The sequence below is a fragment of the Ursus americanus genome, chromosome 23 (assembly GCF_024610735.1).
Source record: "Ursus americanus isolate L20-20 chromosome 23, mUrsAme1.1.p, whole genome shotgun sequence".
In the NCBI taxonomy this organism is placed as follows: domain Eukaryota; kingdom Metazoa; phylum Chordata; class Mammalia; order Carnivora; family Ursidae; genus Ursus; species Ursus americanus.
The window spans coordinates 36,382,119-36,403,642 of record NC_142149.1 but is presented as its reverse complement, the minus strand read 5'-3'; the positions used below and the strand labels follow the sequence as shown (position 1 = coordinate 36,403,642).

At 53.5% G+C, this 21,524-nt stretch overlaps 1 protein-coding gene across 1 annotated transcript; it reads left to right on the top strand.

Moving 5' to 3' along the window:
- Nucleotides 1-1,137: 1,137 nt before the first annotated feature.
- Nucleotides 1,138-20,905, top strand: LIG3 (DNA ligase 3). Its single transcript, XM_045773683.2, has 20 exons — nt 1,138-1,900; nt 2,194-2,747; nt 5,240-5,383; nt 7,140-7,337; nt 8,349-8,500; nt 9,436-9,602; nt 9,714-9,791; nt 10,258-10,426; nt 11,956-12,111; nt 13,749-13,880; nt 14,274-14,353; nt 15,295-15,382; nt 15,743-15,820; nt 16,303-16,426; nt 16,564-16,706; nt 17,046-17,120; nt 17,540-17,686; nt 18,148-18,355; nt 18,724-18,791; nt 19,857-20,905. Exons 1-20 carry the CDS (start codon nt 1,878-1,880, stop codon nt 20,088-20,090), a joined length of 3,018 nt encoding a protein of 1,005 aa, XP_045629639.1. The 5' UTR covers nt 1,138-1,877; the 3' UTR covers nt 20,091-20,905.
- Nucleotides 20,906-21,524: the final 619 nt, after the last annotated feature.

Genomic DNA, 21,524 nt, shown 5'->3' with positions numbered 1-21,524 from the left:
GCGTGGAGCAGCCTGGGCCCGGACCTCTGCGCCTGCGCGCTGCGGCCCGCTCAAGGACCCGGATTTAAAGAGACAGGCGCTACAACCGTCGTGGCGGCGCGCGGCCTGTGGGCGCCCGGTGCGAGGCCTGCGGTGTGCGCCGGAGCTGGGAAGGCAGGTGAGGGGCGGGCGCGGCGGGGCCGGGCAGCGGGGAGGGAAGCGGCCCGGCGGCCCGGGGGCCCGGGGCTCGGCGCGGCCTGGGAGCCGGCCCCCTCGGCTCCTCCCCCGCCCGCCGAGCCCCGGGGCACACCCTCCGTGACGTGGCAGCCCCCCAGGAGCCCACAGGGGTTGGCCCGTAGCTCCCCGGGACCCCCGCGGCTCCGCGAGTGGGAGGGTCCCCCGAGGCCCTTGTGGGGCAGCTCTGGCCGGGCCGATTCTGCACGCTGGCCGCGCCGGAGGCTGTGCTCGTTGGTGCGAGCTCGGGAGCCTTTCTCTTCCCGCCGCGCCCCCTTCCCCAGGCCCAGGCTGTGTCCTTGCGCCCCTGGCCCGCCCAAACCGAGGGACTCGCTTCCTCGCCTTCTCCGCGGGCGTCCCCGGGCGTCCGCGCCGGCCAGTAACCGGAAGGCGTCGGGGAAGGCCCCCGGGAACTGCGGCTGCAGGACGCTCGCTTCCTGGCCCGGGCTGCGTTGGGGCCCCAGCGGTTTCCTTCTCGACCACCTTGAAGGAAACGCTGAGCCGCGGCCGTTGAGGGGTGCGGGGCAGACTGGCTGGCTCCGAACAGCGCCGTGCCTCCTCGTGGCCCGGCTCGACCTGGGCCTCGGGCCCCGCGGAGGGTGGGGCGCTGCGAGGCGCTCTCAAGTTGGCTCTTTGGGGAACGGGGGTGCCCTGCCCAAACGCTGTTCTGAGCTCCTCTGATGGACCTGCCGGACTCACATACCTCCCCTTTGTAGTTCTTGAACTTCTCGGGGTTACAGACCGTCTCTCCAAGAAAGTGTACATTTATGAATATGCGCACGTTGTATACATTTTCAGGGAGTTCAGAGCGCACCCCCGACCTCAGCCCTTCCATGGGCTCATTTTAAATTTTCCCAGCCATCCCGTGAGGTCAGGTATTATTTTCCATATTTAGAAATGAGAAAACCGAGACGCAGGTGAGTAAAGGGAGTTCTCAAAAATAACAGTCCCTAACTGGACAGTCACAGTCGCACTCCCATCCCCGATTCCTATCCACCTGCTTTCCTCTGCAGGAAGTAAAGCCTGCTTGTCTTTATAAACCAGTAACAATTTCACTACAAAGCATGTGCAGGCTGGAAATAATTTCCAGCATATTTAAAATTAGAACAATGAAGATATTTTAGAAAATATGGCTATAAAAAGGTGGGGGGATACTGGGTGGACATAATCCCTGCGTCCATTTGTGGTGATTTATCAGGTCTTTTGATTCTTGCCATCCAGTTGCTTCAGCATTCCCTGATTCAAGGTGCTCCATTATGAACAGGCTGATTGCCCATAGGGAGCCTCTGCTTAAAGGATAACTGCTTTACTGATGGAAATAAGAGCTAATGTGTCCTGAACCAGCTGTGTTCTGAGGGCTTTACTCTTAGAACGACAAGTTAGTTTTGTTAACCACGTTTTAACAGTTGAGGAAATTGAGGAAGGGAGAGGTTAAGTAACCTACCAAGGTCACACAGCTAATGAGCTAGGATGTGAACCCAGGCAGTCTGGTTCTAGGTTCCATTTAATTGCCTCTCAAAATAGGTCATCTGATTACATCACAGATCTATATAGTGACTTAATTATTTTCTGAGGATGGCATCTGTGTTCTGCTTCACATTAAAAGCTTCATGAACATCATGTAATGTTTCTTGGTGACTAAACAGAGACTTCAGGATCTTGTAATGCTTAAGCGTCGTCATCCATCGTAAGTATCAGGTATTGCCGATGGCCTGAGAAAAGCTTTTACGTTATTTGGATTTGAGTCTCTCGATTGTGATTTACTGGATGTACATGTGTACATTAGCTGTTTGAACACCCTTCTGGAAACTGAATTTTCCTGTTCTGGAGCTCTTCATCCTGTAGGCACTACATCGTTAACACTCTGGAAAATGTTTCGGTAGTCATCACGGACTGTAGTAGGACTTCGGGGTTGGGGAAGGTGGCAGCCTAGCTCCTCATTTATATCTCCCTTTTCTTGCCCCTCACTCTTTCACACAGCTGTATGACCTTGACTTTCAAGATCCTCTTCCCACCAACCCTCCGCGCACTCAGGCGAAAAGAACTGTGCCTCTTCCGAGAGCGGCATCACTGGCCTGACAGAAGACAGTTCGGCCATTGGTCAGAAACAGATCTGCTTCATGGGCACTGCCTCCTCCAGAGAAGAAAGCCTGCTCTGTCATTCCAGGAAGGCCATCTAAGACCACGTGCCACCTGCCTTGTTTTCCTGCCAGGGGCGCATGTGGGACTCTGCAGTGGCCCCTGTGAGATGGCCGAGCAACGGTTCTGTGTGGACTATGCCAAGCGTGGCACAGCCGGCTGCAAAAAGTGCAAGGAGAAAATTGTGAAGGGTGTATGCCGGATCGGCAAAGTGGTGCCCAATCCCTTCTCAGAGTCCGGGGGTGATATGAAAGAGTGGTATCACATTAAATGCATGTTTGAGAAACTGGAGCGGGCCCGGGCCACCACAAAAAAAATTGAGGACCTCACAGAGCTGGAAGGCTGGGAAGAGCTGGAAGACAACGAGAAGGAACAGATAAGCCAGCACATTGCAGGTGGGTGGGGACCACTGCTTTTTCATATGATGCTGAGAGAAAAAAGGAGGAGAGTAGAGTCCCATTTTTTTCCTTCCTTCCTTTTTTTTTTTTTTTTTAATTTTTTGGAAAGAATATCAAACTCACAGAAGAGTTGTGAGAATAAAAAAAGAAGAAAGAAAGCTCATATTCTTTTTACCCAGACATACCGGTGGTTACATATTGTTCTGTTTGCAATATCATTTGTGTTCCTGTGTGCGCTGTTCCTCTTTCCCCATGCGCACAGCTGGGTTTTTTCCTGAGCCATTTTAGAGTAGGTTGCACATATTATGGCTTTGCCTTTAAATACTTCATTCAGTGTGTATATCTTGAGTAGGAATATCCTCTTACGGGACCATAACACAGCAATCAACTCCAGTAAATTGATCCCTAATGTAATATTTGAACGCACCATTGTATTCCAGTTTTGTCCATTGGTCAAACAATATCTCCTGTAGCTTTTTTCCCCTCCACAGTAGAATCCCACTCTGGGATCAGGTATCGCATTTTGTGGTCTCTTTGGCCTCCTTTAATCGGGACATTTCCGTAGTCTTTCTTTTCTGACATTGATAATTTTGAAGAATAGAGTACCTACCATCACCCCATCTTATCTTTCAATTTATTATCATATGGACTCACAGATTACTTTTCCCTGGTGGCTTATAATTTTACTGTATTTTATTAATTCCGTACTTAATTGTCCCATATTGGGCCACTTGGGAAACTCTTTGATCTGATTTCTGTGTCCTGGATGCTGCCTCTCTCTTTTTTTTTTTTTTTTTTTAATGTTTTGAAGTACTTCTTTACTTTCTAGCATAACAGTATGCTCTTAGGCTTACCTTACTTTTTTTTTTTTTTTTAAGATTTTATTTATTTATTCGACAGAGATAGAGACAGCCAGCAAGAGAGGGAACACAAGCAGGGGGAGTGGGAGAGGAAGAAGCAGGCTCCTAGCGGAAGAGCCTGATGTGGGGCTCGATCCCAGAACGCCGGGATCACGCCCTGAGCCGAAGGCAGATGCTTAACCGCTGTGCCACCCAGGCGCCCCTACCTTACTTTTTTTTTTTTTAAGATTTTATTTTTAAGTAATCTCTACACCCAACATCGGGCTTGAACTCACAACCCCGAGATCAAGAGTCACGTGCTCCACTGACTGAACCAGCCAGGTGCCCCTCTTAGGCTTACCTTATATATGTACCCTACCACAACTCTGGAGCCAGCCATTTCTCTGAAGAATCCTGGTTCCCATTATGGGGGAATGGCTTTAGAGACCAAAATCTAGATGCTGTGTATCCTTGTTGCCATGAGGTATCTTGGCTTTTAAGCCCTTTCAGCAGACAGAACTAGAAAATATATGTTTGCAAACAAAATACATGCATATACACATACAGATATATGCACACATACATATGTAGTCACGTGTTTATATTTTAGAAATCTTACACTGATACTTCCAAATCCAGTTAGTCCTTTATGACCTTCCATATACTTATCTTTAAAGTAATACTCATATCTTCAATTAAGTGTAGTTCTGGTCACTCTGGGAGGACTCTGGCAGTGGCTCTAAAAATGGCCAAAAAATAAAAATGGGCACCTATTTATCATTGTTCTTTGAGAGGAGAGAAGACTTCCAGGAGAGAAAGCTACTTTGCATATACTTCTTTCTCAAGCTCCCTGTCCTGCCCTGACTTGGCCATTGGTCCCAGCCTTTGCACTTCTTGACTAATCAGTCTCCTTGAGGAAGAGAAAAACAAGGTAGAGTCAAACTTACACAGCTCAAAAAAAACACAGCAGCTGGGACTTTCCCTGCCTGTGCCAACCTCACATGCTCTGTTCTCCATCTTCATTTTACTTTCTTGTTCATCTATAAATTGGGGCTAATTCCATGGAGCTGAGGTCCCCGGGTTTTATCTTTGGACATGTGGGTTCTGATTTTTCCCAGATCTGGAGATCATTATATATAGGATAATAGAAGGCGAGTGCTGATGAAAATGTAAGTTACTAATAGAAGTAAAGAGTGGGGCGCCTGGGTGGCACAGCTGTTGGGCGTCTGCCTTCGGCTCGGGGCGTGATCCCGGCGTTATGGAATCGAGCCCCACATCAGGCTCCTCCGCTATGAGCCTGCTTCTTCCTCTCCCACTCCCCCTGCTTGTGTTCTCTCTCTCGCTGACTGTCTCTATCTCTGTCAAATAAATACATAAAATCTTTAAAAAAAAAAAAAAAAGTTATAAAAAAAAAAAAAGGAAAGAGAAACGGGGCTTTTGTCCCCCGAACACTCCCCCTCACCACCACCAGGACTCTCTTACCCACTACCTCCACTCAAAAAGATCAGCCAGTCCACAACCAGCCTTGGTGTAATGCCGTGGTAGTAACTTACCCAGCAAGGCTGTAAAAGCATTTGTTAAATTCTTTGGAAGCTTTTCTCAGGGATCTTTCACTAAAACATATTTTCCCTTTTTTGGGGGGTCCTACAGATCTGTCTTCTAAGGCAACAGGCACACCAAAGAAGAAAGCCGTTGTCCAGGCTAAGCTGACAGCCACTGGCCAGGTGACCTCTCCAGTGAAAGGTGCCTCTCTCGTCACCAATAGCAATCCCCGGAAATTTTCTGGTTTTTCAGGTGAGAGATTAGAGATACTTTAGCTGTTACGGTCCTTTTAATTTGGAATCCCATTTGGGATTCTGGCTAAGATGAAAATTCCGTGCTGTCTAGCCTCATTCATTATTCGCTTCCCTCTGAGCAGAGGCAGGTAATGGCTTATTTTCAACATTCCACTGGTATAGCATTTTTTGTATACGTTAATCTTTCTTGCAGCAAAAAGATGTTTGTGTTTTCAAGACTTTTCCCCCCATGAAGTAGTCACCTAGGTCAGATGGAGATGATTATAACCTGCCCTATAACTTCCTTGTATTTTGGTAATGAAAGGATTTTGAGAAATTGCATCCCTAAACGTGTCCTAACCAGAGCTGAAAGTATGGAAGGTGTCCAGCGTGGCCTTATGTAACAAGTAGCATTCGGCTAGGGGCTTTTACCTATGTAGCTTCGTCTGTTCTTCAGTTAACCTTGGGAAGTACTTTTATGAGGCTTATCTTATGAATGAGAAAGCTGATATCTGGTCCATTATGGAGTTAGTATTGACGCTGAGGTCTGTTTAACTCCCAACACCTGTGCTCTTTTACCCTGTACCCTGTTGCCTCTTATATTTGGAGACATTCTTGTGACTGACTCAGGTAAAGTAAAGCCAAACGTATGGACTCAGAAGTTGTTTGGAGAGGTAGCTTTAAGTGAGTGAAAGCAGCATAGACTGAAGTTGGGAGACCTGGGTTCTGGTCCCAGCGCTATCATGTGACAGCTTGCTCGGGGGCAAGTGGCTTTACATCGGAGCCTCCATGGCCTCATCTGTGAACAGGAAACACCTGCCTCCTTTACCCTACAGAATTCGCACGAGGACTGCTGGAGAGAAGATTGCAAAAACAGTGCCTGATCCTGTGGGGTTTTTGTTATTGTGAAACTCTGAGGTTTGGTTTTTGTTTGGTGGTAGGGCAAAGCTGGAAATACAGAAGAGTCCAGGTGGCAGTAAGGACAGCACGTTCCTGGGAGGGAAAGTTGGGAGGAGCTGAGAGAAACGGGGTATTCTAAAGTCTTGCAACCTGCTCGACATCGACACTGGAATTTTGTCCCCTGAAATCCTCTTCAGACGCCAGAGCAGAGACAAGGATGGATTTATCATTTACAGACCCCAGCCAAGAGGCCGCTTACATCAGCAGGCTGCTTGCTAATGGCCCTGCTGCCAGCTTGCAGAATGCAGTGTGCTGTGTAAAGGAGGGAAGAGAGGATCACTCGAGAGTTGTGCAGTTACTTGGGGGTGTCTGGAGGACAGTCTTGCTCACTGACTACCTTTTATTTTGGCACTAAGCAGGGGTGATGGGTGGGTGGGAGCGGCAAAGGCCTGGGAATGCCTTCTCTCAGGCTTTGGGCTCCTCATAGTGAGAAGAGATTGAACCAGGTCATCTTTAAGGCTTCTTCCAGCCTGACAGCGACAGCAGCAGTTTCCCACCAACTAACATGTGCCTTGGTTTCTTCCGTTCTCATCCCCACTTTTCTGGGGGCAGCTTGTTCTCTGCAGCGCTTACATAAAGAAACGCACAGCAGCTGGGTCTCGGTGCGGCTGTGAAGCCACTGTGTCTTTACCATTAGCAGCTGTGATGCCTGTTGCCCTACCTGTGAGATGGGTGTAATGGTCTCCACCCCGCAGGGCCATTTTGGGCGATTAAGTGAAGCTCCATACAGAGTGCCAGCAGAGTGCTTATTTGTTTCCCTTTCTTCCTTCTCAGCAAGGCAAATGAATCATCCCTGCTGTTTCTCTTTCCAACAGCCAAGCCCAACAACTCTGGGGCAGCCCGCTCAAGCCCTCCCCCTAAGGCAAGTTTGTCATCAAGCAGATGCGACCCCAAGCACAAGGATTGTCTGCTCCGTGAGTTTCGGAAATTGTGTGCCATGGTGGCTGAGAATCCTAGCTACAACACGAAGACCCAGATCATCCAGGACTTTCTTCGGAAAGGTTCAGCAGGAGGTGGGGCCTAGAACATCCTGGATGGGCTTTTCCTCTGAAGAGCTCAGAGCCGTGGCCGGTTTCATAGCCGTGTGAATCGTACAGTTGCACGGGGCCTCCTACTTGGTTTAATCCTCTGTTAATAACGTCTTGAAATTCCTTCTTTCTTTTTTTTTAAGATTATGTATTTATTTATTTTAAAGGTTTTATTTATTTGAGAGAGAGTGAGCACACACACGAGCCGGGGCCGGGGGGCAGAGGGGAAAGGGAGGAGCAGGCTCCCTGCTTACAGACTCCCTGCTTACAGTCTCCCTGCTGAGCAGGGAGCCCAATGCGGAGCTCGATCCGGGGACTCTGGGATCACGACCCGATCCAAAGGCAATCGCCCAACCGACTGAGCCACCCAGGCGTCCCAAAGATTTTTTATTTTTAAGTAATCTCTACAACCAACGTGGGGCTCGAACTTAAAACCCTGAGATCAAGAGTTGCATGCTCTACTGAGCCAGCCAGGCACCCCTTGAAATTCTTAATAATGAACAGAGAGCCGTGCATTTTTACTTCTTATTGGGCCCCACGAAGAATGCAGCCAGTTCTGCTCAGAGCACATTGGTATCGCTCTTTTTCTGCCCTTACTTTATCCCCAGGAGACCAGAAGAATGCATTGCATTTGACCAGGAGGACAGTTCACTATCCAGCACGTTTGATCAGGTTTTTGTGACCTACATGCACGGCTGGAATAGAATCTTCCAGCTCTTTCATTCATCTGACAGATCATCACTGAGCATCTGTAATGTGCTCCTCACTGGGGACACTGAACTGGAAGTGTGGCCCTGCCCTGTGGGAGCTCATCCAGAGGAGGTAGACACGTAAGCCACGAGTCGCCAAATGCTGTGGCCTCTGTCACTGTAAGGAAGCGTGCAGGGCATTGTGGCAGCACAGACAGCGATGCAGACATCTCTTTCAGTTCCTTGAGTTTGTATGTGTTTGTTTAGGCTCCATTTCTCAAGAAGGCCTCCATTCTTCTGTCTCCAGATGGTTTCCACGGTGACGTGTACCTAACAGTGAAGCTGCTGCTCCCGGGTGTTATTAAGAGTGTGTACAACTTGAATGATAAGCAGATTGTGAAGCTTTTCAGCCGCATTTTTAACTGCAACCCAGATGATATGGCACGAGACCTAGAACAGGTCAGAGGAAAGGGGGAGGTAGGCAGCATTCCAGGTGGGGTTCTGCCAAGCCGGGCACCTGCACCCTTTTTTCTGGTTGGGGCACATACTGTTTTGGAAACTGAAACCCATTTGAATAAGCTTCCTTCATGGGAGCTGAATGTGAGGCGACAGCCGTCGGTTTCACGAGGTTCTGAGGACTGCAGTCGTACTCCTGCAGAGCCCCAAGAGGCCTAGATCTTGAGGGACCGATTTCAGACCTCCCGTGGTCTCTCCTGGGGTTGCCGTTGTGGACCCTACTTTTTCTTGCTTTTTTTCAGTATAACTTGATACAACATTCAGCTTTTGTTTGTTCATGACTCCAGCTTGGGCAGCATGGAATGTTTCGATCCAAGCACCACCCTCCCCTTATCTGATGACCGTATTTGTTTCTTAGTTCAAATTCATTCATTCTTTCTTTTTTTAATATTTTTTTTTGAGAGAGAAGGAGGGAGGGAGAGAGGCAGTGGGGGAGGGGCAGAGGGAGAGTGAGAATCTTAAGCAGGCTCCACATCTAGCACGTGAACCCGAGAGGGGGCTCGATCTCACAATCCTGAGATCATGACCTGAGCCAAAATCAAGAGTCGAACACTTAACTGACTAAGCCACCCAGGTGCCCCTCTAGGGTAGCCGGCAGTTCTCACCGAGAACAAATTCTAACAGGCACCAAGTTGGCTCAGTCCTGGATTAGTCCTTGGCTCACCTGTCAGCCAAGGCAGGTGGCCAGATCCTATGGTGGTTAGAGGTGCCCTTTCCGGGAACTGTGGGTGGGAGAGATTCTTTCAAGAGTGAGGTTAATATGTGTGAGGTGGGGACAGGAGTGATGCTTGAAATCTCTGACTCACCTTTAATCCTGGGGGTTTGGGGGATACACTCAGCCACCCTGGGGTTGCAGCCATTTTGGTTTTTGGAGACAGGGCGACGTGTCAGAGACCATCAGAGTCTTCTTTGAGCAGAGCAAGTCTTTCCCCCCAGCTCCCAAGAGCCTCCTTACCATCCAGGAGGTGGACGAATTCCTCCTCCGGCTTTCCAGGCTCACCAAGGAGGACGAGCAGCAGCAGGCCCTGCAGGACATCGCCTCCAGGTGGGGGCACCGGCCGACGGGGATGGGCTTGGGGAGATGAAACCACCAGGGAAGGAGGGTTTGGGGGTCTAGAGCTCTTCAAAGACCAGGCTGAGTGTGCCTCACCCCTAGGTGTACGGCCAATGACCTTAAGTGCATCATCAGATTGATCAAACACGATCTGAAGATGAACGCGGGTGCAAAGCACGTGTGAGTACCAGCCCCCGTCTGACGGCCGGGCTGTCTGCTTCGTTTGTTGCCAGCCGGCGTCAGGACTTTGGGGTCCCGGTGTGGATTCAAGTCCTGATTCAGCCTTACTCCTTCCTGCGTGGCCCATCAGTTGACCTAGCTCAGGCTCTATTTTCTCATATAAAATGTCACAATGCCCTTCTCACACAGTTGTTAGAATTGTAAGTATGGAATACGTTCGATAAATCGAGTATGAGTTGCTTGCCACTCCAGCCCCGTCTTTGCTAGGGCAACATCTATGTAGACCCAGGATCTCAAAATTGCTAGTTTTCCAAGAGCATTTTCCCCTGCGGAAGGCTTTAGACAGCAGAACGTAAGCTCTCCCCCTATGTCGAGACCCCTCCTCTCTGCGAGAACTGACCACTGTCTAAAGCAATAAGGTCAAAGGCAGTGGTTTTTGTTGCTTTGCTCCTGTCTGCCTTGACAGGTTAGATGCCCTTGACCCCAATGCCTATGAAGCCTTCAAAGCATCGCGCAATCTGCAGGACGTGGTGGAGCGGGTCCTCCGCAATGAGCAGGAGGTGGAGAAGGAGCCAGGCCGGAGACGCGCACTGAGTGTCCAGGCTTCCCTGATGACGCCGGTGCAGCCCATGCTGGTAAGGCTGCTGCTCTCCGGTCCCACTTTGTCCAGATGTTCTGACCTTCCTTGTGAGATCTGGGGGGGCACAGTGCAGATGCTGCAGGGTATATCCCAACGGGTCTGTAAAGGCGAAGGAGGAGGCCGTGTGGTCTAGTAGAAATGTCTGGGCTCAAGGCCCAGCTCGGCCACCAGCAAGCTATAGAATCTTGAATGAGTTATGAGTTACTTAGCCTTTCTTGGTTTTTCATTTCCTTGCGTGAGTGACGTATGAAATCGGAATCATCTCCTTAGCATGGTTTACCAGGCATCTTCCCCGAAGACAGGTGGACGTGTTAAGTAATTCCTAAGGCTCTGTGACCTACCGCAAAGGAGCTCCGAGAGTTAGAGGCAGAGCCGGGCTTCCAAAGACAGGGTGACTTGGCCTCTTTCTTCTGGAAAGAAGCTTAAGGAGTGAAGACTGGGTCTGACCAAGATCATCTTGAGCCCCTGCTCATTTCGTGAGAACTGGGATTTCCTTTCTGCACTGGTTTTTCTGTGCGACGGCAGCCCCCACAAATGTTGTCATGCCTAGTGAGAGCCTTGGGGCTGCTCCCGTGGGGTGCAGTGCCTTTTGTGGGCCCTTCTCATGCGCTATATACTACAGCCTTCCGTTAGGCTTCTGCATTTGGGCTAGGGAAGTGTCCTCTCTCGCCCGGAATGCGGGCCAGCCAGCCCCAGAATGGTGGGATCTCCATCCCGGGGACAGGACTCCTATCACCTGCAGTAGTGGCCTTCCTGACTTTTATAGGAATTCTTGGGAGTCTCTTCTGTAACCTGTCATTTATCCCAAGAGTGGCGTGGGTTAGATAGCTCCGTGATGAACTGCGCAGGCTTTGGAGTTGGGCCTCCCTGCGAGCTTCATTCCTGCCCTTCACAAGCTGTGTAACTTTAAGTGAGGACTTAGGCTCTTCAAGCGTCTGTTTTTTCGTCCATAAAACGAAATCAGTGTTTCTCATGTAAGATAGCATATCGAGGACGCACTGAAGTTATGTGTGTGACCTGACACGTACAAACCCCCCTGAGACGGTTGGTTGTCGTCAGGTTAAGTCAGGATGGCGCTGGGATGTGAAGCACTCCTGTGTCCTGTCCTAGGGATCCCTGACCGCTGCCACCCTTCCAGCCTCCCTGTCCCCTACACTCTCTTCTCCCCTCTACGTCCCTCCTGTGCTGAGATAACTGATGTGTTTAATAGCAAGCCACGGCCCTGCAAGATCCTGAATTACTGGAAAAAAATGAAATGCTGTTTCAGTGGAATTTTATTTGCCCCTAACATGGATCACATTCGTGGTCCTCAAAAAGCCAGCTCCGGTGTCCGCTGCAGTGACGCTCTGGTCCGAATACGGCACTGCCTAGCCTTGTCCATTCCCCTCGCCTCTTTAGCAACCTGTCTCGAGGGTATCCTCTGGTCCGCAGGCCCCGGCACCTGGACTCTGGGGCCATCCGTGCTGAGCAGCCCCCATTGAAGAGCACCTGTAAGTCTCAAGGCTTTTCTTTCCCCACCCCAAGGCCGAGGCCTGCAAGTCCATCGAGCACGCGATGAAGAAGTGTCCCAACGGCATGTTCTCCGAGATCAAGTATGACGGGGAGCGAGTGCAGGTGCATAAGAACGGGGACCGCTTCAACTACTTCAGCCGTAGCCTCAAGCCCGTCCTGCCTCACAAGGTACGGGTCCCTTCCTCTCTGCAGGGACTGTCTTTCCCTTCCTGCCCCCTAAGAACCTCAAGGCCAGGGTTCTGTAGTCATTTCAGCCCTGGGGCACAATTGGGTTTATTCTGTGGTTGTTGAAGGAGTGTATTTATTTTTGGATTCTTATAATGAAGGGCTGCTCCGTGGGGACAGCCAAAGAGCCCAGACTTGGGTTAGTCAGCACAGAGCCCCTGGGGATGGTAGTGCTCCCCTGGCCCACGGTGATGCTGGCACAGCGAGCTCACCTAGCAGGTGATTCACAGTGCTCGTCTTTTGTGTTTCCACGTCCTGTGTGCTCCCCAGCGCTGAATTAGTGCTCTGCAACGAAGGGCTGTTAGGCTATCGGTCATGCGTTTGTCTGACAAAGCTTTAACAGGGGCTTAGTCCGGGCGAGGCACTGTGCTCGGTAGTGGGTGTACAGCGGTAAAAAAAGGACAGAAGTACTTGGAAGCTTACGTTCTGATGTAAACTCCACCCAGCGGGGACATAGGAGAGCCCGGACTCCTGTCCTTCCTTAAGGGGCATTGACAACCTCACCCCTTAGTCCTTCGCAGCACCCCAGGCCTCTGTGAGTCGATGGGCCTTCCTGAGCTTGCTGTCCCTTCTCTGCTAGGACTGACTCTGTGCTTCAGAGCCCTGGGCGTGGAGGGGATGTGTTGTGTGGCCCCCGTGCTTCCCCCACCATTGCCTTCCTGCTGGAGCACTGAGCATCGAGCCGTTCGTCTCAGGTGTCCAGAGGAGAGCTAAGCACTGGCCTCCGCGGGGCCCAGGAAAACTGCCCCAGAACTTCTCCCAGGGAGCTGCCCAGTGGGCTCCTCCACTACCCGGAAGAACTGTGGGCCCAGCTTTTCAGAGTTAGAGCCCTTTCCCTGCTCTCCCTCACCAGCCGTCCCTGGTCTCTCCTGTGCTTGTGGTTTGTAAAGAGCGGGGTTGGGGATTGAAGCCGAGCGGGACAGCGGAACAGGCATCTTCTGTCCCTGCTCCGAGCGCCATAGGTAGTGAGGGCCTGTGTGCCCTGCCCAGGGGAGGACTCGGGCCCCAGTCATGCTCTCTGGACCTCACCACTGGCATCATTTGGCAGGGGCTGCCCTGGGTTACAATGGGACTGCTCCCTGTCTGGAACTCTCAGAGACTAGGGTTCTGCCTGTACCAGGAAAAACTCTTGATTGCAAACATCCTTTCTTACTCATTTTGAAGATGGCTGTGGGTTCAGAGCTCCCACTCAGAGAAGACTTTCCTGTTTCCTTGCTACTCCTAGGAGGGTTCATTTCCTCCTTTCCATCCATTTTTTTGTAGCTCACCTGTTTTCCCCCACAGATGTCTGTCTGCCCGTGTTTCCTCCTCCTCCACATACTCAGCTCCCTGTTTCTCCCTTTTTCCTCCCACCTCCTCCATGGCCCAGCGTGGCTCTCCCCACGCCGACCTCTTCCTGGGCCTCAAACACTCCTCTCCTCTCGTCTCAGTGGCTCCTAAGGCCTAGGTCTGTTTTGCACATGAGTTTGGCTCCCACATGTTGGTGTTCTTTCTTCTGGGGCCTGGCTTTTGCTTTCTGGCTCGGCTTTAGGTCATTGCCGCCCATTCCTCCCTCACCTGAGTCACCTTTCTGCCCCCAGGTGGCCCACTTCAAGGACTACATCCCTCAGGCTTTCCCCGGGGGCCACAGCATGATCCTGGACTCTGAGGTGCTGCTGATCGACGCGAACACAGGCAGGCCGCTGCCCTTTGGGACCCTTGGGGTGCACAAGGTACTGGCTCAGCGCCAAGCGTGCGGGACTGAGCGGCTGTGCGCACGTGCATGTGTATCTGTGTGAGCTCTTGCTCTGAACGGAGGGGAATCTGTCACTTACTCAGAGTTGGGCTTATTCTTTGTTTCTGAACTATTTCTGAATTTAGCCCTGAGTTTAGATGTGTGTGTGTGTGTTTTACATCAAAGGGGCTAGTATTGGGAACTTAGAATGGGGTTGGTTTCCATTTAGGATCTTCTGCCAAGTGCCCTTGTGGCCCAGGGGGCTCCGAACACATACAGGGCAGTTCTGTCCAGTGCTTCACAGGGTCTCCGGAAGTGGACTGGTCCTCCCCATTTTTTAAGCCCACTTACTTTTGGCCTCATGTATCTACTACCTCATTTTCCCTTACAGAAAGCTGCCTTCCAGGATGCTAATGTTTGCCTGTTTGTGTTTGATTGTATCTACTTCAATGATGTCAGCTTGATGGACAGGTGAGAGATCTGTTTTCGGGCTGAGAGGTGGGGGTTCAGGTTGGACAGGAGGGAGGGGAAGGGGCTGAAGCATATGCCTCTTTGTGGCCCGGAACTGGGGAGGAGGGAGCCGAGAGGTTGCACACTTGCCACATACTCAACTCCCCACTGACTCTGAGAGCCAGCTTATTGACTGGATCTCCTGAGAGCTTAAATCCGAGAGGAAGCCCAGATCCCCACAGAAGTTTCTGTGCTACATTAAAGTAGACTGTCTAGAGAAACAGGGTTTCGGTTTATCCGTCCACAAATAGCACCCATGAGGGCATAAGGCGGGTGCTTTTCAGCTCAGGTTTTGCTTTTGGAAGAGGCCACCAGGAAGCTGGGGACTAGAGGAGGACTGGAGGTGGGGACCGTCTGAGGGAGAACTAGCGGTCTTGGCTTCACTGCATGCAGATTCTTGGGCCTGAGAAACTAGGATTGGCCCCTTGCACACCTAGACATGTGCCCCTGCCCCCACTCTTCCCCCACTGGCCCCGTCACTGAGCTGGGGCGGGGGGAGGAGGACAGTCTTGTTGGTCCTTGGACTTCGGTCCTAAGAACCAGCCAGCCTTGGGCCTGGGGGCAGGGCGGGGGGCCGGCTGCATGGATGAAAAATGAGAGTGGGAGTCATTTTTCATGAGGGACCAGACGGTCTGGGCTAGAGGCCAGTTCTCGCGGCTCCAGGACAGAAACAGGAAGTGCAAGGATGAAGTGGCTTGTACCACAGCTCACAGTTGTCTGGTTGTCCGTGTTCGGTCATGAGGGTGTCCTTGTCGCCCCGACAAGAACTGTGAGGCGTCAGGGTTTAGAGCCATGGCAAACCCTGTCAGGAAGTGGGTTGGTGGATGTGCCTGTCGGTTCTCAGAACTCCTAATGCGGGTGGGAGGGTTCTGGCCTGACCTCAGCTCTCTCGTCCCCCTTAGGCCTCTGTGTGAGCGGCGGAAGTTTCTTCATGATAACATGGTTGAAATTCCCAACCGGATCATGTTCTCAGAAATGAAGCAAGTTACTGTGAGCAAAGACCCCATCCCAGACAGCAGCCTGGTGGTTTGAAAGCAGGGCAGAGAACCCCTTGGTCAGCCGTGACTGGGAGAATGGGTCCTCAGTTTCTTACGGGGGCTGCCACTGTGTGTAGGTTGTCTCCTGGTCTCCATCTGAGAGGGCGGGGCCTGCAGCATCCTTCTAGCTGGGCTCCCTGTGTCTGGAAGCTGCAGCCACTTTCTGGTTGGGACAGGACCTTTGCTGGTTGTGTTCAGGTCGGGGTGTTTGCAGCGGGCGCTTTTACTAGTGTGCGGAAGGGAACCACCTCCACCTGCCCACCCTGGTGCTCTCCGTTCTCACACCAACCTCAGCGTCTTGTCTTACCCTCAGAAAGCTGCAGACTTGGCCGACATGATAAACCGGGTTATCCGAGAGGGGCTGGAAGGGCTGGTGCTGAAAGACGTGAAGGTGAGCCGCTGACACCCTTTGCTTGCTTCCTCCCGCAGGCTCTCAGCCTCCGCCAGCCTTTCCAGCCCTGGCCAGCAGAGGGCGGTGACGGTCTGAGGGGGCTGGGGCTGGAGGCAGCAGGGGTGCCTTTCTAGGGTCTGACCACGAGCTAAGGGCTCTTGCTCAGAGTGGACTGGGCACTGTGGTAAAGCCCATACATCGAATGAAGAGGTAAATCTCAGGGGCGCCTGGGTGGTGCAGTCGTTGAGCGTCTGCCTTCGGCTCAGGGCGTGATCCCAGCGTTCTGGGATCGAGCCCCACATCAGGCTCCTCTGCTAGGAGCCTGCTTCTTCCTCTCCCACTCCCCCTGCTTGTGTTCCCTCTCTCGCTGGCTGTCTCTGTCAAATAAATAAATAAAATCTTTAAAAAAAAAAAAAAAAAGGTAAATCTCAGCCTCCTGGAGTTTTTATTCTAGTTTGAGGTCTCTCCTGTTCTTCCCTCAGGGTACATATGAGCCTGGAAAGCGGCACTGGCTGAAAGTGAAGAAGGACTATTTGAACGAGGGGGCCATGGCTGACACAGCTGACCTGGTGGTCCTTGGGGCCTTCTATGGGCAAGGGAGCAAAGGTCAGGATGGTCTCTGGCCCCTGGGATGGTACTTCTTTGAAAGGCCCCTCCCCCGCAGCAGCCTGCCCCTCCCTGGGCTCGTGGGGCTGGCGGCAGTGGCTCCCTCCCCCCACCACGTCGCTTGTCCCCCCTCCCAGGTGGCATGATGTCCATCTTCCTCATGGGCTGCTACGACCCAGACAGCCAGAAGTGGTGCACGGTCACCAAGTGTTCGGGAGGCCACGACGACGCCACCCTCGCACGCCTGCAGAAGGAACTGGACATGGTGAAGATCAGCAAGGTGAGGAAAGGAGCTGCTTGGCCCGGGGCCTCTGCACTGGACCTCGTCCCCGAGATTTGCCGTGCTGGGGGGACGACAGGGATCCTTTATCTGTGTCCGCAGAACGGAGAGCTGCTGCTTGGCCATGGGAGCAGTGGTAGGCCTTCAGAGACTTTGAGTGCCTGCCCTGTGGCAGCTGGCCCACATGACCCCCTGGCCACACGCTCGGGGCAGGGAGGATCCCATGGGATGAGGGTCAGCTTTTTGTGAAAAGTCCCCTCTTCACACAAGCCCTTAACGAAGGGGAATTTAAGTTTTTTGGCTTGGGAACGGCTCAGGACAACATCTTGTCTTCTCCAGGATCCCAGCAAGATACCCAGCTGGCTGAAAATCAACAAGATCTACTATCCTGACTTCATAGTCCCAGACCCAAAGGTACCAGCCCCATAGCCTGGGCTCCTCCAGCCCACAGAATGAGCTCGCAGGTTCCCTAGCGCCACAGAGAGGCCATCTCAGCCTCACTGACAGTCCAGCCCAGGGTGGGCATCTGGACTGTTCAGCCAAGGGATGGGCCCGTCAGCACTGAGGAATCGTCCTTGGTAAGGGCAGGATGACACACACAAATGCTTTGCTCTGGAAGCAACCTGGGCCAGTTCCTTCCATGCACTGACAGAGAAACTGGGTCCCCAGAGGAGAGCTGGAACTTCCCTCGGGTCACCTAGTGTCAGCAGCAACCGTGGGACTAGAACCCATCTCCCGCCTGCTAGCCAGTGGTTTTTTGGTTTTAGCTGGTCTGTATTGCTTCTCGCTGGTTGGGGGAGGTTTTCCTTGACCAGTGACTGAACTCCTGACAGAAAGCTGCCGTGTGGGAGATCACAGGGGCTGAGTTCTCCAAGTCTGAGGCTCACACAGCCGACGGGATCTCCATCCGGTTCCCACGTTGCACCCGCATCCGTGATGATAAGGACTGGAAATCTGCCACTAACCTCCCCCAACTCAAGGTGCCAGCTTCCCCTGCTCATGTGTCCTCCACCCCATTGTCCCAGCCTTGGAACCCTGGCTCTCTGGCCTGCTCATGAGTTCTCTTCTTTCCCTCTCTGCCCCCCCCCCCACCCCATCATCCACTGAGAGAGGGCAAGGAGGGCAGTGGAGGGAGACCCGCCTGCTGCAGGGCCTCAGTGGAGAGAGCTGTGCTGCCCTCAGCCTCCTGCCCTTGTGCTCAGGGCTGGTCCCCAGGCTATAGTCTACGTTGCTGATAAGAACAGGGGGACAGATAACAGGGATTTGCAATGATGACCCAAGAAATGCTCAAGTTTAGAAAAGCACCAAGAATGCCAGCTTCTTTTCCCTGCCTTTGTCTCTCTCCTCTCTTTGTTCCTCAGTCACATGGGCCTAAGACATGCCTCAGAGGCCAGTGGCTGGGAAGGGGATAAGAGCCCTGACATCTCTGTCACCTCCCCAGGAACTGTACCAGCTGTCCAAGGAGAGGGCAGACTTCACTGTGGCGGCTGGAGAGGAGGGGAGCTCCACCACAGGGGGCAGCAGCGGAGAGAATGAGGGTACCTCAGGGTCTGCGGGGGCTCGCAAGGCCTCCAGGGCCTCCCCGAAGCAGCCCTCCACCAGTGCCAAGAAGGCAGGAGGGAGGCTGAGCAGCCCCAACCGCAGAGGCGGTAAGAGAAGGGAGGGGTGGGGTGAGGAAGAGTGTGCTGTGAGGGGACCCAGTCTCACATGTCAGCTCTGAGATCGCGTGATTTGCTCTGTCCACCACACCCGACCTGGACCACGTTCCTGTCGTGTGTCCGGCCATGGGCCCCTCCATCTGCTCAGTACACCTGAGTGACCGGCCCCTGCGAGAGCCCATCTGGCCTGAGGATAAGCCACCCCTGAGTTAGAGGCCTTACTCGCTTACAGCCTCCCCTGCCAGCTCCCCCAGGCTCCCAGCAGAGTCCAGGCCTGGCCCTTCCCTCGGCTGCCCTGACCTCAGGGGTAGCAGCTCCCCTCCCCCCTTCCTAGTTCTCATCGTGGGCTCTCTCCGCAGGCCACCAGCCGACCGTGAAAGTGGGGCAGAAGCGGAAGGCTCCCGCTGAGACCCCGTGCCCAGCAAAGGTGAGCGGAAGAACTGTGGTGTCCCGGGGGCCCGTTTGGCCTGGGGCTTTGAGTTCCCAGCCCTCTGCCCTTGGGGACTGAGATGAGCGAAGGTGTTGGGACTAGCAGCCAGACCCCGTGGCCTGCAGCAGCTGCTCACCCATCCCGGGCAGGCCCCACAGGACGGCCGTTCCACCCTGTGCCCTCTCGTTGCCTTGCAGAGGCGGCCGGCCAGCAAGCAGAGAGGAAGGAGAGCTGTGCCAGCAGGCAGGAGATAGAACAGCCCGGCCTCGCTGAGAGAGGCTGCTGGTCCCGAGTCACAGTTCACATTAAAGAGAGGGGAGGAAGGCCGGTCTGGGTGGAGTGCAGCTGTGTGAGTTTGCGCTCAGGGCCAAAGCAGAACCAGCCCACGAGGGCGGAGAGGGCACCGGCCGGGTGACTGTCCTACCTGCCGCCCTTCTCCTTTTGCCCTCTCTTGTCCGTCTTTGGCTTTGAAAACAGCTGCTGAGCTCCTTCTGAATGTGGTAATTAGACTCAGCCCTGGGGGAGCTACTGGCCCAGAGGGGACGGAGGTAAACCCTGGATCTCTGTAGGGGTGATGTGGCCACACAGTCCTCCTCCCCGGCCAAAGCCAGCATCGGAGTCTGGCACGTGGGCCCCAACCCAGTCCCCGGCAGAAGTAGGCAGCCTTTCCCATCTTTTCCCTACCCAAAGCCCCTGCCCCTGTCCACGGCAGAGCGGGGCTCCTGACCCCCAAGTCTAGCTACCTGTGTGCAGCGCACTGCTCCGTCGGCCAGCATCGTGGAGTCCAAGAGCCACTGGCCCTGCACTGGATGCTGCTGGGATAGCCCCACTCTCCCCTTCTCCAGGTCCCAGTGTGGGGACCCACCCACGCTCCCTCCTTTCCCTTTAGACAGGGAGGGGTAGGTGTCCTCTGCGGTGGCTGGGGCACTGGGGTTTTGAAGCCTGGTCCTTCTCTGCAGTCAGCTCTCAGAGATGGTCCCCTCCGTCTCCGGTTCTCAGATACCCTTGCTCCCTGGCCCACGCTCTGGGCAGAGCCCCAGCCTGACCACTGTGCGTTCGCAGGTGCTGCTGGACATCTTCACTGGGGTGCGGCTCTACCTGCCACCCTCCACACCAGACTTCAGCCGTCTCAGACGCTATTTTGTGGCATTCGATGGGGACCTGGTGCAGGAGTTTGACATGGCCTCAGCCACACATGTGCTGGGTAGCAGGGACAAGAACCCTGAGGCCCAGCAGGTCTCCCCGGAGTGGATTTGGGCGTGTATCCGGAAACGAAGGCTGGTAGCCCCCTGCTAGGACTGCGGCCCTCCGTCACCCTCGGCCACGCTCGCTGCACTCCAGCTGGGGCAGGCCAGGGCGGGCAGGCAACAGCAAGGACACGGGGATGGCCTTTCTTCTCCAAGCAGTGTGTCTTCCAGAACCCACCAACCGTGCTTGGTCTCTTCCGGCCCAGAACTTCGTGGCACCCACAGGTGCCGCCAGGGAAGTCCGTGTCTCTTGCTGGTTTACATAGATCTTTCTGATCTGGGTGCTGGTTTGGTTGTCTTTTTGTTTTCTTTTAAAAGAAGCTTTTTTTCCCCCCCTATAAATAAAATCTCTTGCAGTTACCCCATCCTGCACCCCTTCTCCCCCCGTAGTCCCCCTAGTGGTAAGGCACGGAGAGACGCGGCTGTTGAAGCCCCGTCCGCAGAGCCACCTGCCCCTTTACTCGCAGGCTCTTTTTAAAATTGTATTGAAAAGACTGCGCTCAGAAATGCCTCTTATATTTGGCAGGACTTGTATTCAGCTTGGCCCTTTTTGCCAGGAATGAAGCCTCCTTTGAAAGAAAACAAAATGAATTTTATGACTAAATTCTCTGTGTTCTCCTCTTACAGGGTGTGGGTCCTGGTTTGAAGGGGGGGAACCAGGATCAGGTAGGAAAACGGGGCCTTAAGGGAGTTTAGTGGAGCTACTCCTCTGGGGGATACAGGACTCCAGGAGGCTCTGCCTCCCCCAGATTTGGAAACAAGACTGCTCACTCGAGGACAAAACCTACACAGCCTATGTACCAAGAAAGGCCCCCGTGCCCCCAGGGCTGCATTACTGGAATAAAAGGAAAACAGTCTCGTGGAGAGAGTGCCGTTCAGTAGCACTTTTTGTGGCAATGGAAACACCCTGTCAATCTTCACCGGCCAAGATAAACTAGGCACACTTAGCCCCGCGGCAGGTGCTCGGCAGCTGCCACAGCCGAGGAACTGAAGTTTTGGTTTTACTTCAGCCTTACACGGTCACGTGTGGCCAGTGCGGGGCCGGCCCGGTTCACACCTGAGTCGCTCCACGCGTGAGCCTCTGGCCGTCCCGGAGGCGGGGGAGGACCGCACCCAAACCGCAGGCTGCTGGCAAGAGCCCACGGACTCCGGCTACCTAACGTGAAGCCCGCGGTCAGAGTCGAGTCACGCCGGGATGCCCGTCCGCGCCCCGCCCAGCAGAGGGGGCCCGGGCCTCGCCCTCCTGCTCCTGTGAGGGGGCACCGCGGCCGCGCCTGCGTGTCACTGTCGCGCTCCGGGCTGGGGCAGGCTCCTCAGCTGGTCCCCTCCTCGCAGACGGGCTTCCAGGAGTTCGGTTCTGCGGACTCTTGGACAGTCCTCTTTTTTCTTCCTGTCGGCCGGTTGCCAGGCTTGTTTGTCCATCCCCTGTGAGTTAAGGTAATGCGCCTGCCCCAGGAACAGGCTGGGCCTCTAAGACTGAGGA

What these genes read in the sequence shown, in the direction of transcription:
- LIG3 (XM_045773683.2), top strand. Translation starts at nt 1,878, where the DNA reads ATGCTTAAGCGTCGTCATCCATC. An exon ending in CTGCAGGACATCGCCTCCAG is followed by an intron (nt 9,603 to 9,713) that starts GTGGGGGCACCG and finishes CCTCACCCCTAG; the next exon opens with GTGTACGGCCAATGACCTTA. An exon ending in TGGTGCTGAAAGACGTGAAG is followed by an intron (nt 15,821 to 16,302) that starts GTGAGCCGCTGA and finishes TTCTTCCCTCAG; the next exon opens with GGTACATATGAGCCTGGAAA.